Raw genomic sequence first — 17,675 nt, forward strand, 5'->3', positions numbered from 1 at the left:
GCCGGAAGAGCAATTGATATACCGGAACAATATGCTTTGTCAAATTATCTTAAATATTATATTTAGTCCATGAATTGAGTTAGAATTAGGAGGTAATCCCACTAACTTAGTTAGGGGCCAACTGAGCCCTAAACAGGGCTAAATTGGGTCGGATTGAATAACCCATTCAGCCTCTGAAAACATGGCTGGCGATGGCACCGCTTGGGAGACCCAGTCTCCCAGGTTGTCTGGATGGTGGTACCGCCTAGTGTCAGGTGTCAGGTGGTGGTACTGCCCAATAATGGCCGTGGTACCGCCAGTACCCCGAAAATCTAGGATGAAACACTTTTTGGCTCCATTTTTGAATTCATTGGAGCCTATAAATACCCCACCCTTTTCTGCTGGGCATGAAAGCATTAGCATAATCTTGAGTTCTTGAGTTTTAAAATATTGTAAAAGTAACAAGAGTTCTCCTCCTTGCATCTCTTAGGCTTGTAACCTTCTAAGAAAGAGGAGTGAGACTTGTAAGGGTTGTCTCCTAAACCCGACAAAATGAGAAAGAGCTGTAAAAGGTGGTTGGCCTTCGCCCATTGAAGGAAGGCCCATAGTGGACGCCGGTGATCTCGACGGAGGAGGAATCTAAAGTGGATATAGGTCTCATTGATCGAACCACTCTAAATTATAGTTTTCTTTTCCTTTTGTATAATTTACTTTACTGCAAACCTCCTTGAGCTTCTCCTTACATTCTTACGAAAGTTTTAAAGTTCAACATCTTTCTGAAACGATTTGAATCGAGACGAAGTTTCTACGAAATCAAAGAATTTTCCACTGCACTAATTCACAACACCCCCCCCCCCCTCTTAATGCCGCTCTTGATCCTAACACCTTCTACTGACCAAAGATTGAGACTGATGTGGAAGAATATGTTCGAACGTGCCTTACTTACCAACAAGATAAGGTTGAGCAGCAGAAGCTAGTGAGACATTTGGAGTCGTTGCTCGTACCAAAAAGATCGTGGGAGAGCATTTCCTTGGACTTCATATCAAGCTTGCCAGTGGTATAGGGACTTAGATCAATACTTATGATGATCGAACGATTTTTTAAGTATACAATTTTCATTATTGCACCTCTATAATATTTAGCAAAGGAGGCGGCCAAACTGATGATGAAGAATGTTGTAAAGTATTGGGGAGTCCTACACAATATCACCAGTGATCAAGATGCTTGGTTCCTAGGACAGTTCTGGATCGAGCTATTCAAATTATTAGGGTATAAGTTATACTTCTCCATAAGCCTCCACCCTCAGACAGATAGCCAAACCGAAATGATAAACTCGCTCCTTGAGCAATATCTTCGGCACTATGTGAGTGCCAACGAATGAGATTAGGTGAAGCTGTTGGACATAGCCCAACTATCCTATAACTTGCAACGGAGCTCTACGTCCAATAAGAGCCCGTTCGAGATCATTATAGGATAATAGCCGTCGACTCCTCACACCTTGGCTATCGGGTATATTGGGAATAGTTTATCAGCATATCACTTTGCAAAAGAATGACACCGAAATATAGATATTATGTGGGCTTACATGGAGAAGATGGCCAAAAAGATGAAGAAGTGGGCAGACTTAGGAAGGCGACCACAGTCGACGATTTGGTATTGGTGAAGCTCCAACCAACATCACTCCAATTCTTTGGGCATAAAGTATATAAAGGATTGGTGCATAAGTATGAAGGGCTCATTCTAATTATCAATAGGGTGGGCAACATCTCCTATAAGTTGCAATTGCCAGCGTGGCTCAAAATTCACAATGTTTTTCATGCCAGCAACTTGAAAGCCTACCACTGAGATTCGTAAGATACTTCATGAAGTGTTCCAACTTGGCTACCCCCCACCAAAGCCTCATATAAGAAGCGAGTTGAAACCATTTTAGCGGATCACAAAATAAAGCTACCTAATAGAGCTGAGTAGATCGAGTACTTAGTGAAGTGGTGAAAGCTTCCCTGAATTGAAGCTAGTTGGGAGCTCGAAGATGCCCTACGACATGAAGAAGCAGTTGTCAACAACTACTAACAAGCATCAATGGGCGTCGACAATTTAAGTGGGGGAGAATGTCACAAACGGTCATCGTGCAACCGCAACAACTTCATTCAACAACCCGTTCGTCACTTTTGCATACTTATATAGAGACATGGTAGTATATTTTGCCTTGGTTTTATGTGTTTTTGCTTGAAAATATAAGCAACGATAATTTGTAGTGCTACAGTGCAATCTCTTACCGCGCTAGGCTGAACTACCCCAAAATGGTTATGTTTTCGTATGCCACATCTTATTCTTTGCAAATCATAGCTACACGCGAAACGTCAGCCATCTTGGCACCCTAGAACTCCCCAGATGGTAGAGGGTTGGATGGGGCTTCGGTATATAGTTGGGTGTTGAACAATCTTCATAAGTTTACACGTTAACTTGACGGGAACTTGCCTTCGCGCCCGACACCTGGTGCGTAGTTGTTTGTGGACTTGCAACTGTTTGTTGTACCTTCTAAAGTTCTTATTTTCTCCTTCCTCTCTTTTCTCTTTTGCACTCAAAGTGCTCACTGAATTGCTTGTAAAGCTTCCCTCTTCGTGAGACATCGAGACTTGCCCGTCGCTCGTTTTCAATCTAATCAACTTTCTATTTTACAGGTCCTTTAGGACTTGTAGGAGGTTGCAACTAGGCTGACCTTTTGTGGACGTATATGTCGTAAGAATGCCTCATGACTTAAGCAATCTTAGCTTAATCTAAAGAGTTGGCGCAAGGGTGCTTCACGACTTAGGCAACTCTAGCTAAGTCTGTGACTTTGCCTCGATGGTACCTCACGACTTAGGAAACTCTAGTTAAGTCCGTGACAACTGGGTAGTACCACCACCTGACATAGTCCGAGGATTGTGTTTGGGTGGTACCACCGCCTAGTCTGGCTATGGGTCACTGAATGGGCTCCCACTTGACCCAAAACAACCCCAATTCGAGCCTAGTTAGCCCCTAATTGAGTTGACCTAATTACATTATAAACCAACCTAATTAGAACTAAAAACTACTTTGATCTAGATAATTATTACAAAGCACTAATCACATATTGTCTAACATGTCATTGGTTCATCTGGCGCTTCATCCGACCCTTCGGCGCATTGTCCTCTCCTTCGACATATTGCTCAAACGGTATGTTGTCTTCCTACAACATCCAATCTCCTTGGCGTAATTTTTGATCTTCTTGGCTCGATGCCTGAATTCATGGCACGAAGCCTTCTGCCGATATGTCGATTGATCATTCGGCTCGATATCCAATCATTTGGCATGTTTCACTTCAACCCAACATTGATTCTTTCTACTTTAGTCAAATTATCTCTCTATGATCGAAACTAGTCTTGCGTCACTCAAAGTGTATATTAGATCACAAACTTATCAATTGATTTTATTATCAAAATAGATTCAACATTCTCAACAATAATAGGCTTGCCCTTATTATCTTGTTTAGATGAGAAGATACTAGGTCATATGGAAATATTCCTAAGGTATTATTCAACTTGAAGAGTCTTGTGGAAGACAATCTCTAAGGAGATATCTAACTATTATAAGCCAATGGGTTTTTTCATGTTGAATGTTCTATCATAGGCTAATGAGATATCTAGTTATTACAAAAGTAGATTATTCATTAATTTCACTCGGACCATGAGGTTATCAAAACAAGTCATGTAATTAGAAATTCTAGAGACTTGGCATATAGTGCTTAATTACTTCATGAGTTGGTTCCTATTATAAGGAGGCATATATTTTTTCTCTAACCCTAAATGTCATCTTATACTAATTCAATATAGTTAGGCTGAAACAATTAACATAATGTAAGCAAGTTTAACTCTATAGTTCTTGACATCAAGCATCAATCAAAGTATTGGTCCATAACTACTAATCAATCTAAGAATACTCGAGCATCATGATTTCTATCAGGTAGAGTTAACTTAATCCTACGGATAATGTCATCCTCATCATCTTGGTACATAAGTCTAGGTACATTTTATGAGTGTTTTAAATCGAGTTATTTATTCTCTCAATCTACCTCACTATTATAGGATACATGTAGAGGTCCTTCATAAGGTGCAATATATTCCTTAGATCATCTGGGTTATAGTGGATTTTATGAAGGTCTAAAAGTTAAATTATTATCGAGATGATCCATTCAGCTAGGTGACAATCTAAGTGCTCTTCAAATGTTTGATAGTATTTTTCATAATGAACTAGACAATCTTCCATAGTCTCAAGTTTAATATTAATTTAAGCTAGATTGATGGGTTTTGTGAGGTTTATAGTATCTATAGTCTTAACAAACTAACCTATAATTCATTCATTCATTAACTCTAAAAATATAAAGTTTATAGTATTTTTATAAGGATAAATTTATCTTGAATGAGTGCCATGTCTCCTTTCTAAAAAGAAGTGAGTAGGAATCTATACGAGAGAGATAAGTGTCCGTACTTGGATAAAGTAATGGATGGAGATCCATATGATAGAAACAAATATAAATCCTTACATAAATGTCAAATACTTTCCTTCTAGAAGAACCATAATTAGAGATCCATAAAATAAAGGTACGAGTTCACTCCATACATATAATAGAAACAAGTATAAATCCTTACATAAATGTCAAATACTTTCCTTTTAGAAGGACTAATTAGAGATTCATAAAATAAAAGTATGTATTCACTTCATACAAGATCCGTGTACTTTAAGATGTGCTTATGATATATGACCTCATTTAAGTTTAAACCCAAAACTATATACAAATGTGTCTCTTACCAAATCCTATTAATATCTAATAATATATATATATATATATATTATCATAATAGTACGATATGGCTCAAACTCTTTGCCTTCTCATATATTATCATAATAGTACGATGATGCTCACTAAGAGTCTTGGATAATTAAGAATTACTGTATAGTATAGCCATAACTCTTTCTATTATTAGCATCAACAAAATTTATGCATAATCTTGAAAAATATTATAGTTTTTATTTCTTTCACTATGATCTATAAATGAGGGGGGTTTGAGGTCCCGCGTTGACGGACGGCAAGATGTACTCCCGCCATGCCTTCACTTCAAAATTTGTACAGTATACCTTAAATCATAATATCTAAAATAATTTAATTTAATTATCTATAATAAAAATATATGTTTGGCAAGCGTAAATGTCGTATTTATTTTGAAGTCATTTGACGGCGTCTCGACTGTTCGTCAAGAGAAAGGCCGAATCAAACCCAGACCACGGTTCGGGTCGATGGGCCGGCAATGTCACGTCATGAACCCGAGTCACGTTAACACCCGCCGCATGACGTCTCCGAGACGAATCGCGGAAGGGTGCAACAAAAACGTGCGACAAAAAAGATCGAAAAAAAGCGATACCTTTTCCACCCGTTTCCACGTTACTCATATTTATTACCGTCGTGTGATTGACAGGAATCTGTGGGTCCCACATAAAAAGCAGAAGGCAGGTAGACGTTGAGCCTGAACCTTTATTTACTCTCTCGGTCGCCCTCTGTCTCTACTTCTGTTCCTTTTCCGGTCATTCTTCTGCGCGCATTAGGGTTCCACTCCTCTCCTTCGACCGGTCGTCGCTCTCGGGAGAAGGAGAAATATTTGCACTGAATCTAGGCAGCGGCGAACAAGGGATTCGAGCGCGATGAAGCTAACGGTGAAGACGCTCAAGGGCACCCAATTCGAAATCCAGGTTCAGCCCAACGACACGGTAGACTCCCGCGCTTACCGAAACACTCCTCTACTTTTGATTTGTTCTGTTCTTCGCTGGGGGGCATCTTGGTTCTTGATCCTCTCCTTAGATCACTTCACGTTTTGCTCCTGTTTTCTGATTTTGAGAGATGAAGTACGTTGTCGTTTTTTCTCTCCTTGATGGGGGGCATTGCTTGGTCTTGATCCTCTCCTTAGATCACTTCACGTTTTGCTCCTGTTTTCTGATTTTGAGAGATGAAGTACGTTGTCGTTTTTTCTCTCCTTGATTTCATGTCAGAGTTTACGTATATCGGATTAGGAATCCGTTGATTTCTTGAGTTTTATGTGGTTGTATGATGAACAGACCATTTTTAACATAATTAGTTTTTGATGGAGTAGTCTTTTTTTTTCCCACTGAATATATTTTTTTGTAAATTAGTTATTTATGTTAAGTGTTTATGTGAAATGAACTTTATTGGATACACTCTCTCGCGACCTCCTTGGAACTGATTCTCAACTTGATCTGTGTACTATGCGAGGCATGGATGAAAGAAATTGTAGTTTCAGACAGAAGAAAATAGCATGTAATTTTCTGTTACTAGCAGTTGATCTGTTGGTTACTCCTTGTTTAGATTGATGACTTTTACTAGGACATGTAGACTTTTATTCGATTTTGGTTAAGAATTATTAGGTTCTATCAACTCTGCATATACTTTTTGTACATTGAATATGTTCTGCTATAAACCAAGCCTCCATGGTGGGCCTGGAGCATTTTAGAAGACCTTCAGCGGTTGATGTCTAAATTTGTAGAAGCCAAAACTGTGCATGTGTATAGGGAAGTAAATAGTGCGGCTAATTGGTTAGCCAATTCTTCTAGGTCTGTAAATTTAAATTTTTTTGGAAGGAGAACTGGCCTGTGCAGTTTCCAATAGTTTGGACTCTGAAGCTAGATGCTTGTTTTATACTCGTTTTATAAGTTAGAAGGAAGAATATGCTCTGCTATGGGGCTCAGTTTTAGTCTTCTTTATATTTTTTTCATAGAAAAAAAGAATACCGTGATCAAGTCTTGCATGATTGAATGATTTTGTGAAAACAATGTTTGTTTTTAGTTGATATTATTTTGACATGACATTATATAATTTGACTTGTAGATTTAAATATAATACTTGATTAGGTTATAGCTATTTTTTATGTTCAGCATCTTTGTCATCTAGTAGTTTGTTGATACCTGATAGCATGTTTTTTTCTTGTATCACAGATTATGGCCGTGAAGAAAAATATCGAGCATGTACAAGGAAAAGACAATTATCCATGGGGGCAACAATTGCTGATTCACAATGGAAAAGTTTTGAAAGATGAAACTACACTGGAAGATAACAAAGTTAATGAAAATGGTTTTCTAGTTGTCATGCTTAGTAAGGTATTCACAAGTTATTTGACAGGAAAATGTTTTGAATTGCATAAATAGTTTAGAACAGATGTTGAACTTTGATAATATAAATCCAAAATTAGTTTGGCTGTTCTTTAATGTTGTAACTTGAGCTTTTACATTTTTTAGCTTATATTAAAAAAGTGTATTCTCATTGGGAGGTTTGCTTGTTACTAGAAAAATATTAAAGAAAGTGAGGAACTTGAGAATTCATGGTGTTTCAGATTTTATTTGGTAGTATTGGCACTTTGCTATCTTTTAGAAAGCAAAAACTCATAGTTGGTTAGCGTGTTGCTACATTAGCTTACATAACCTTTTCCATTTACTGTTTTTTGCTGTTGGGTATTTTTAATTAGTTTGCAAATGTTAACGATGTGCAAACCTATATCGATTTGTCATGTTCACTATGTAGGACACTTCACCATGAGAAAATGGGATGTTATTCATTTCTTTTCTCTGGAAGTGTTAAATGCCCAGATGGCACAATCTATAATCCCATTAATAGCAGATCATTGTTATGTGATTTATATATGTCAGCTACTATGAGTTCTGGTGGTAAGCTTTTTCAAGATTAACTATTAGGTATTAATATCCATTCTGGTTCGTTCTCAGTTGTGAAAAGTTATAGCATTATTCTTTCTTACTATTCCCTTGTTGTATCACTAGCATTTCTTAAATTGGCTACCTGCCAACTGGTTTTCGTCATAGATTTCGTAATCTAAGTATATTTACCAATATCTTCAAATATTTGGTACCCTCAATTTGACAGTCCCAGATCTATATAAAGTGCAGCTGGAAAACATTTGATATCTCATCTTAGATTGGTGTGTATCTCCTGTATGGGTTCTGTTTGCTTTATTGATGTTTCAGTTTATGTTTGTGATTGTTGTTCTAGAAGACATGATGGGGACCTGAGTCTGGGAATTAATATGTACAAGAATAAGCTGGATTCCTCTCTTTTCCAAATTTCAATGTTTGCCTAGGCATCCTCAAAAACTCTTTCATGTAATCTTTTGGAATATTGCAAGTCCGAAATAGTTGGGATTTACGACTTTGTTGTTGTTGTGTTATTAGTTATATTATGTATTAATATGAGTTTTAGATGTCATACAACATTCAACTAGTTATTTGAAGAAGTCAGCTATATATAATTCCCATCACTTTCTTCTGCATGTTTGTGAATATGCTGTGGATGACACAGTATATGCCCATTTTTCTGTCTTCCCACTTCAAATTTTTATTAGCCTATTTAATAGAAACTGAAGATTTTAAAATTTTAATATAGTATATTTGACATTAGATAACTATTTCTTATACTATTCTAATCTTTACTCTTACCATTCTTCAAGAGTTCCTTTCTTCTGCACTTCTGGTTTTTGGCTACCTAAGCATAAATTGCAATTGTTATGAAGATCTAAATTTAAGGTTACGTGATTCGACTTATATTTGTCATGTTTATACTATTTATGGACTTGCATCATCTGTGGTAGGTAATATCTTTTTCCTTTTGTGATTTTTAATGCATCTGTTGCTTAAATAATTTTCAGAGTAAAGCTGCAGGTGTTGGTGGAGCATCATCTGCGCAGGTATTTGTTACATTACATACCTATTTGAGAGAATCAGCAAATTTTTGTTGTAACCTAATGTTTATGTTGACAGCCCTCTGCAACTTCTACAGTCCAGCATCCCGCTGCTGAACAGACTCCACCATCAGTTCCACCACAAGCTCCGCCACAAACTCAGTGAGTGTACTGAGTTACTTTCTCTCTTCTAAAACAATAAACACCCTAATGTTACTGTAGTCTCTCAATGTCACTGTCATCTGGTTTGTTTACTAGTTGCTTCTTGTTTCAGGGCCCTAGAGAGTTCCGCAACTGGGCCTGGTGGACCCCAAGGACCAAATGCACAGTATGTCTGTTTATAATTAGGATTTTCTTATCATTCTAAAATACATACAAAGTATATCAATGGAGATCCTTTAACATGCTTTTAAAATTGCAAGGACAAAGGGTCATACTTTTTAAGTTGTTAATGCTTGAACTTTTATTTGACTATTGCTTGTCCAAATGTATTTCAAGCAAGCGTATTTCTGTCGTGCTTTCATATGTCCATTTATAGAATCTTATGTTCTCTTTTCTGAGAAGTTTTCATAGATGAAATTCCTTTGTAACCTTTTTCTAGATCAAAGTTAAGAACAACGAGGGTTTCTCCTTGTAATAGCAGCAACCAAGGCAAAGTGCTCACTCTGAATTATAGCTGTTAAGTTATGCTTCTGCACTTTCTAGTAATATATCTCAGTTCATGCTTAATGTTTCAGGCCTTAGTAAGCTAGACAACAAATTCCACACCTTCACGATCACCTTTAATGGAGCATGGAGCCATCAAATTCTAACATATCCAGGGGACAGGGGAAGAAGAACCAGCAAGACACGAGGATATGATGACACCATGAAACTGGCAAACTCCTGTGATGATGAAAATCTCATACACCAACAATTATAAGTGAATCATTTTGAATGCCCTCTGGTTGTGTTCCAAAATATTATGACCCACAGGCTAAAAGCCTACCTTGCTCATGATAATTTTGTCACTACTGACAAAGGTCTAGAGAAACTCAACTAAGCACATGTTGCTCCATGTCAACCACTTGCCACTGGTTTAATAAGGGGGCAAATGATTAATAATAAAGTCACATGTTCCACCTTGCTTGAGCATTTTGTACATAAATTTTGTCCTTTTGGTACATTGATTTTAGAATTAACTATACCCATATTAGATAACTATGGCATCTGATTTAGTTGAAAAAAATAAACAATAATCCAGTTTGGTGAGATACAAGTTAAATCAAACGCAAGCAGGCTTCTTGGGAATCTACTGAGATCATTTTATTACATTTGGACACTTATGTGTTAAAATAAGCCTATTGCCGAAAGGAATATGTCACTTATTCTGTAGTATGATCAGCGAGCTGATATCCTATTCTGAAATGTGTCCTCAAATTTAAGTTTATGGTTCTTTATTGCAGGAAAAGTCTTGGATGAAGATATTAGTCGGCCAACTTAATAGGGAATGTTGCTCATGACAAATTCTCTTTTATGTTCTAACACAATACAAGTTTGCATGTCAATATGTCATATGATGCTGTATGAACACCCTGTCCATGTTTATGTTTTAGACTGAGGGTTTATAACCTAATTCTGGTGGGCCTTGTAGACAACATTGTTTGTGAATTTCTATTGTATGTTTTGATGCTTTTTTTTAAGATCATGTGATTTAGTAAGATCAGAACTCCTTATTTAAATCTACCATTCATAATTCTGTGACTAACAACAAAATCTTATTATGCATTAAATGCATGGTATGTTATTTTAGTCCCACATTGGAAATGGAGAAGTGAATGTGGTTGTTATAAGGATTAGATGATTTTATTATTGGATTCGAATATTTGGGGTTAGTTAACGAGTCAGTTTTTTCCTTTTGGGGTCCAATCTTGGCATTGGAATCAAGTATTTTTTGCCTGTGGTTTTATGCCTATCAAGTTAATGGGACAATTTTATTGGGTTGGATTATAACAGTGCATTGAAATATAATTCAATACCAACAAATCATAAAGTTCCAACTATTTATATGCAGGGTATCTGCTGATGCCTATGGTCAAGCTGCATCCAGTTCAGTTGAAGAGAGTAAACTTGAGCAGATGGTTAGTCAATTGATGGAGATGGGTGGTGGTAACTGGGATAGAGAAACAGTTCTGCTTGCCCTTCGTGCTGCTTACAATAACCCGGAGCGTGCTGTGGAGTACCTATATTCTGTATGTAGCTGATATTTCTTCTTTGTAGAACTGACAAATTACTAATCTATGGTTTCACATCTTGCTATCAGGGTATTCCAGCAACAGCAGAAATTGCAGTTCCAGCTTCTCCTTTCTCTTCATCTCAGGCATCTCCCCAAGGAGCCAGTGCACCTGATGTAGCTGCTTCAGGTCCTCTCTTTGGGGTACCAAACTCGTCTCCCTTGGATATGTTCCCACAGGTTTAGTGTCACACCCTTGCACATGTGTCTTCATTTGGCACGCATGGCATTTAAAAGGCAACTAATTATTTTTAATAGGGCAATACTGATCTTGGTGTGGGTGCTGGAGGTGGATATCTTGACTTCCTCAGAAACAACCAACAGGTTTGTTAATTGCATTTTAATCCACTCCACAACATTAGTCTTAAGTAACTTTTTAATTTGAGTCCAAAAAAAGGCTCACGAGCTTAGGAATGTGTTCAAGTCCTTAATCTCAGATGGATTTCTGAAATTGTTACTTATAGTCGACCTAAGTTCAGTCAAAAAATTTCTGAATTAGTCAGAGGTGGTTCCTTATTAGTGCAATAGAAGCTAATTGATTTGTCAGGGAATATTCTGCTTTGCAATGACTGTCCAGCAGAGAGAGAGCTGGAGTATGGTTGTTATTAGGTATGTGGTTGTTAAATTGAAGTCGACAAATGTTCAGTTTAGGCTGTTAGGTTATCTCGAGGACAATTGGCTTCTTAAAATCAAGTCAACAAATATGCATTGCATTGATGGTTGGGTCTTACTAGCATACCAAGATGACCTTTGTGGTTGGTTTTGCAGTATTGCTATTTTAAATCTTCGTACTACTTTTCTTTTTGTGTAGTTCTTAGCCTTGCGAGCTATGGTTCAAGCAAATCCGCAAATTTTGCAGGTCAGTGAGTTTCATCTGAGATAAAATATAGCTTTCTTACATCTAACTTGTTTCTAACTACTGCTTCGCTTGCAGCCAATGCTTCAGGAACTCAGCAAGCAAAACCCTCAGCTATTAAGATTAATACAGGAGCATCATGCCGAGTTTCTTCAGTTAATAAATGAACCTGTTGATGAAGGTCTTGAAGGGTGAGTCATGTCATAATGCATGATGTTGGTATGACTACTTTAAATTGCCAATTTCTAACTGATATGTGTCTAGATATTGATAGTATATATCAGTCTGGGAGGTTCTATTGGGTGGTTTGAGACATGTTAAATCTAGGGTTCAAAACATGAACTGTTATCAAAGTTGTATTTATATGTTTTGTGTAATAGCACTTTCTCTTGTGTCAGTTGTTCTTTTGTTTTTTTTTTCTGTATCTGTTTAATGATTAATACACATGGAGTCCTCCAAACTATGTGTTCTAGATTATACAGAGAATACAGTAATGTATGGCAACAGAATGGGGTGAAATAGAGAAAGGTGAAATGGTTAATATATGATTAGCATGGACATTAATGGTGGTGGAGATGTGAATGCCAAGATGGTGTAGGATGAGGAGACATGGGTGATGGGGGAACATGAGCTGTCATTTGATGAGAACCGATCATTCTCGACAAGTGGTCTCTATCCATTCTGTATAGCCTCCATGTCTAAGCCTTCTTCTACTGCTTCAGGTAAAATTCTCATCCTTACATTTGGCAGGAGGATAGGGTTTATTCCTAAGGTAAAAACCTTATAAGAAGGGGGAAATTAAGGGTTTTTTTTTTGGAGAAATCTTTTTCTTACATTTACAATACTCTACCGCCACCTAACTTTAGCATTGGAGATTCCACTAGTTCACACCTCTTTACACAAGGCCTCAGAATTAATCTCCTTGCAAGCCATCAGATTTTGAATGGCAGCTGGCAGTGTGAGTGGTTTGCAGATAAAGATTCAGGTAAGCTCTGCATTCAACTAAGGAATGCTAGATGTACCATCATTAGTCATAGATGCAGTACTACTTTTACTAAGGGCAACTGTAAAGAAGGGTGACAATGATGCCATTACTGGAGGACCTGGAGGATTATGGTGGACTGTCCTGCATTTTTTAGGTGTGCAGTGATGGTTGAGTTAGAGCTCATATGGTGCATGGCAAAATGGGGCAACATGGAAGAAGTACAGGGATAATTTGGAGACTGAAAAGGAAGACTTGATCTTTGTTTATATATTTAGTGTCAGAGACATCTATGATATTCATCCTCTTAATAGGTGGAAGTAATCTCCGGAAAAATGGTTAGGTGACAATTAGTACAGCTATATATGGAGTAGAACTATTTAGAGAATGTTAGGCTTGCCTTTATCGTTTTTCAATAATGCTACGCTTTCCTCTTTAAACCATTTGATGAAACTCCACTTCTTGGTTATATGGATCATTTTACTGTTTAGGAAGATCAAGTTTTGATATCTGGTTGTTTTTCTTCTTTTATATATTTTAGTTATGTAAAGCACTTTTATGCTTATGAGCTGGAGTCATGTGAGTCTATTAATTAGCATGAGGTTTAGAAGCATATTTATTATAGTTGAGTATGATGATAAACCATGGAACTTCTTTTGAGGTAATAATAATTATGAGACTTAAATCACAGGTATGGAAATTCAACTTAGAAGGGAGTGCTCTAAAGTGATTTGAGATCAGCAAGTCTAATTTAATCAAATACACAATGAATAAAAAATGAATGAAGTTATTGTCACTAATATATATATATAATTTTGGTTTGTGAAATTTTCAACTTTTTTAACTTGGCAGAAACTATTCAAGCTTTAGTGTAATGAAGATGCATAAAAGCTTCAAAAGACTTCATTGGAAAAAGAAAAATACTAAAAGAATTATGTTTTGCAATTTTTTCACAATTGCTAAGGTTTTCGAGTGTAAGGATTTGTTTTATAGGCTGACGTTGCAATCTTGTTTGCATCTGCATATTTTTGTAGCTTCTTTTGTTAAAAGTCTTTTTCTACCTAGAAGTCAGTAATGATGTTTGTTGAACTTGCCGAGGAATTAAGCTTCTTGTATGTGCGTCTGTTTTTCTGCTTCTCGATTAATCCCCATATCCGAAGTCTCGAATGTTTTCTTATGCAATTTTTTCAGGGATCTTTTTGATCAGCCTGAGGAAGACGAGATGCAACATACAGTAAATGTGACGGCTGAAGAGCAGGAGGCAATCGGACGAGTATGTTGTTCATCCCTTTTATACATGCTTCTATGCTATTTTTATTTTCTCCTGATATACATAAAACATGATCAGCTTGAAGCAATGGGTTTTGACCGAGCTAGAGTTCTCGAAGCATTCCTAGCGTGTGACAGGAATGAGCAGTTGGCAGCAAACTATTTATTGGAGCATGCAGGTGATGAAGATTGAAGGTACTTTGGAGAGTTCAAAAAAAAAAAAGTTATCCACTGGTTAAATAATTTCTTGTATCTGTAAGCATCAACTTCATCAACTTAATTTTTTTATTTGGCTGAGCAATCTACTAAGTCAATAGAAATAAGATTAGTGAAGAAGCAATTCATTGTATTTGTTTGTATGATTAATGAGTTACCAAGCTCCTAACATCTTTTAAGCCTAAAGTATCTGGAGATGTTTAGTGTCCAATACCTGACATTTTATGCTAGACTATTTCAAGTCTAATTAACCGAAGACATTTTTTTGCTTACAATTTATACTTTCAATATTTTGGTGCTTACTAGTAATTCATCGTGTTGTGCACAAGGGAACTGGGATTCATCAATTCACCACCCAACTTTTGAAAGACATGGATTTCTCTGTGAAACGTAATCCCGCAGAAGTTGGAGAACATCCGGAATCTGGATGGTCATCTAATTTAACAGACACTGAGGCTTAATCACTTGGTTACTCCTCTAGAGAAAAATTGTACTTTGGATGCAGAGAAAAACTGTAGTGCAAACATAGACATTAGACCTTATTCATAATATTCTTTTTAAACAGCTAATTTTTTGTAAAATGCTGTTGTCAGTCAATGAGCTCATCTTTTTTGGATATTTAAACTTTTTTTTTAACATCATTTGTTGCTCGATCAGACTTTCGTCAGTGGAACATGTTTCTCTTCTGATGTTTTTGAAGTGCAATCCATCTTATCTGTACGTACGTTGACAGCAAATTGATCATTGTTAAACCACAACTCTTGCCCAGCTAAAACGGTGCTGCTGCTATATTGCGCGCAAGATTGCATTTGTTCTAGCAAATCTCAAGACGAGCGATGCCCCAAAGACTGCTGGTGCTCATGTAATCGTAAGCCTCGATTTCCTTGACATTGTTGGTTAATTAGACTATTCTATTCCTGACTGCTGTTCTAACCATTGTGGTTTCTGTTTTCACCGTTATAACAATGACTACACTCTACAAAGCTATATATATGTGCTGATTATTTCTTCAGTGACCAGAAAGTGGATCACTCTCATGAAGAGAATCTCTTTCTGTATCTGATTGCAGTCGGATGTGATATTTTAAAGACCTTTTGGTATACATAATTTTTTTAATTAATTTGTCTAATTAAAGAGAAAATATTATATATATATATATATATATATATATATAATTTGACCAGCTAACGGTAGTTCTGATAACTATGCCTAACCCACTTGCAATGGGTCCACTATGTGCTTGTCCTCATCAGACCTTTAAATCAGGTTGACTGAGACTGAGAAGCTTTTACTGGTTGACCCTTGTAAACCTTCTCATCATGTCAACTGTCATCCAGTCAACAAAGGGGGACCCATCCTCATGTGCAAGTGGTGGGACTTGATGCTGGAGTTAGACCAACCTTTCGATGACAAATTCATACGCAAAACAGATCCTTACCTAACTTCTGGTAGCAAATCGACTTTAAAGTCAAATTTCATGGGGTCAATCTCGTGTGCGGAAATCGACCGGACCCAACTCGTGCTCGTCTTGTACGCCCAATCTTTAATTGCGCAAACACAACCAACGGTTATTTATCTGTTAACGAACTCAAATAAATGCCTTCACGTTGGTCCAAGCAAAGAATAGACCACAATTCTTCACCCTTCTCTTTCTCCAAGTTCATGTGACTCCCCCGCATCAAGCCAAACCAAATTAGTGGCCCTCCATCTCTCTCTCTCTCTCGACAACGCAGCATCTTCATTTGCCCCGCGACCGACTTTGATTCGGGAGCTGCTCCGAGGGTCCGGACTCGGATCTCTCCCTCCTCTTCCCTCCGTCGCGGGGTACGTGCAGTTTCCCACCCTCGAAATGCCAGATTTCTTCTCTTCCCGACGCTTTTTGATGGATGGTTTCTCTCTTTTGCTTGTTGTTACCGATTGGTTATCGTTCTGGATTCGCCGGATCACTATCTTCCGGGCGTCAGATCCATGACATGCGCCACTGATCTTTTCTTTTCTTTTTTGGTTACCATGGCTACGGATTCGTTGCTTCTTCAATCTTATTTGGTTGATCTTTAATTAGTGCACGACAAGTATGTGATCATTTGCAGCGATTGCATGTCCTATTGATGTATGCAATTCCTCTCTCTTCGGAAGGAAAAGGGACTCATTTTGATCGTTTCTCAGCGATTGCATCTGAGATTTTTGGTTTTCTGCAATGATTTGACAGTCTAGTATCGTCATGCTGAGGGAAAAGGCCTCCTTGTTTGTGAGAGAGTTTGCAGTAGATAGATGCATGCATCATAGGGATTGTTATGCCCTAGTCGTCTTACATAGTGCCGGGCATCTTGAAAGTAGTGGCAACACTATATTCCTAGAAATTAAGACAAGTTATTGTTATCAAAACCTACATATAATATTCCTAGAAATTAATACAAAGTTACAAGGGACATTTTCTTACCCTATAAAAAAGTTCCTTGTTCTGGAATTGTTCAGAAGATAAATACTTGTTGGAGTGTGAGTGACAGCCATCTTTTTCTTTTTATCCAGGGCTTCAGTGAGTACTTGAGACAAATCTAAACAGAGATGGTTCTTGATGCATTGTCATCGCCTCACAGGAGGTCTCAGAACTCGGTTTTTCTGTCATCTGCAACCAAGAAGCACGTATCAGATCACAGTGAGTTAGGTTCTTGTTCTACAATTCTTGAGCGGCACAGGTTCCTCTTGACGATGCTAGCTTTGTTGGCATTCCTGTGCACCATCTATCTGTACTTTGCGATTACCTTGGGTGCTACAGATTCCTGTTCAGGGATGTCAGGAGCCGACAAGGCACTCTGCCAGGCTAAATCCTTGCATAAGGGGAAATTAAAATTCTTCTGACCACATTGCTGCTGGAGGATGAAGTCCGGCTTGTGGAAGGCAAGCCCAAAAAGTCTTGGTGCCCCTCTTCCTTAGTTCTTCATCACCATTTAAGCAGAGCAGATAATGACCATCATACCAATCACAATTTTAGCCATGATGTTTGCTGCTAAAAATAAAAACAAATTAGTGATTGTACTCTTTTTGGGAACCTGATGTATCTCCATGATAATGAACTCGTCGGCGAGTATTAGTCTTACTGGTTTGGTTTCTAAAGCTCTGTTGCAGACATTTTGGCACATGGAAGGTGACATATATCTATGAGGATGCAAAATAAACATGTAAAGTCTTTTGAAATAATGCACATTAATGACATTATAATAATGCACATTAATGATGCATGATTTTTCTTTTTGAAATAATCAAACATAATCTATTTTAATATTTATTTATAAGTTAATATTTTATCATCATTGGTACAAATATGAAAGC

The 17,675-nt window shown here is 37.4% G+C and overlaps 2 protein-coding genes across 6 annotated transcripts; both read left to right on the forward strand.

Annotated features, from left to right (window-relative positions):
• The first annotated feature begins 5,552 nt into the window (after positions 1-5,552).
• On the forward strand, positions 5,553-15,357 carry LOC135628238 (ubiquitin receptor RAD23b-like). 5 transcript variants are annotated; one of them, XM_065134822.1, is made up of 13 exons: positions 5,553-5,760; positions 7,000-7,161; positions 8,718-8,756; positions 8,830-8,912; positions 9,025-9,078; positions 10,804-10,981; positions 11,053-11,202; positions 11,281-11,346; positions 11,834-11,881; positions 11,957-12,069; positions 14,052-14,133; positions 14,209-14,324; positions 15,115-15,357. In XM_065134822.1, the coding sequence occupies exons 1-12, from the start codon at positions 5,695-5,697 to the stop codon at positions 14,320-14,322; spliced, it is 1,155 nt and encodes a 384-aa protein (XP_064990894.1). In that variant the 5' UTR covers positions 5,553-5,694; the 3' UTR covers positions 14,323-14,324; positions 15,115-15,357. The 5 variants fall into 5 exon arrangements, with proteins under 5 accessions (XP_064990894.1, XP_064990893.1, XP_064990897.1 ...); XM_065134821.1 differs by lacking the exon at positions 15,115-15,357 and adding an exon at positions 14,675-14,969; XM_065134825.1 differs by lacking the exon at positions 15,115-15,357 and adding an exon at positions 14,675-14,969 and having other exon boundaries at positions 11,053-11,166.
• Positions 15,358-15,986: 629 nt separating this feature from the next.
• LOC103998302 (uncharacterized) lies at positions 15,987-17,442 on the forward strand. Its single transcript, XM_009419743.3, has 2 exons — positions 15,987-16,169; positions 16,875-17,442. The coding sequence occupies exon 2, from the start codon at positions 16,911-16,913 to the stop codon at positions 17,202-17,204; it is 294 nt and encodes a 97-aa protein (XP_009418018.2). The 5' UTR covers positions 15,987-16,169; positions 16,875-16,910; the 3' UTR covers positions 17,205-17,442.
• Positions 17,443-17,675: the final 233 nt, after the last annotated feature.

The sequence above is a fragment of the Musa acuminata genome, chromosome BXJ3-1 (assembly GCF_036884655.1).
Source record: "Musa acuminata AAA Group cultivar baxijiao chromosome BXJ3-1, Cavendish_Baxijiao_AAA, whole genome shotgun sequence".
Lineage (NCBI taxonomy): Eukaryota > Viridiplantae > Streptophyta > Magnoliopsida > Zingiberales > Musaceae > Musa > Musa acuminata.

What these genes read in the sequence shown, in the direction of transcription:
- LOC135628238 (XM_065134822.1), top strand. Translation starts at nt 5,695, where the DNA reads ATGAAGCTAACGGTGAAGACGCTCAAGGGCACCCAATTCGAAATCCAG. An exon ending in TAGTTGTCATGCTTAGTAAG is followed by an intron (nt 7,162 to 8,717) that starts GTATTCACAAGT and finishes AATAATTTTCAG; the next exon opens with AGTAAAGCTGCAGGTGTTGG. An exon ending in AGCAGGAGGCAATCGGACGA is followed by an intron (nt 14,134 to 14,208) that starts GTATGTTGTTCA and finishes AAACATGATCAG; the next exon opens with CTTGAAGCAATGGGTTTTGA.
- LOC103998302 (XM_009419743.3), top strand. Translation starts at nt 16,911, where the DNA reads ATGGTTCTTGATGCATTGTCATCGCCTCACAGGAGGTCTCAGAACTCG.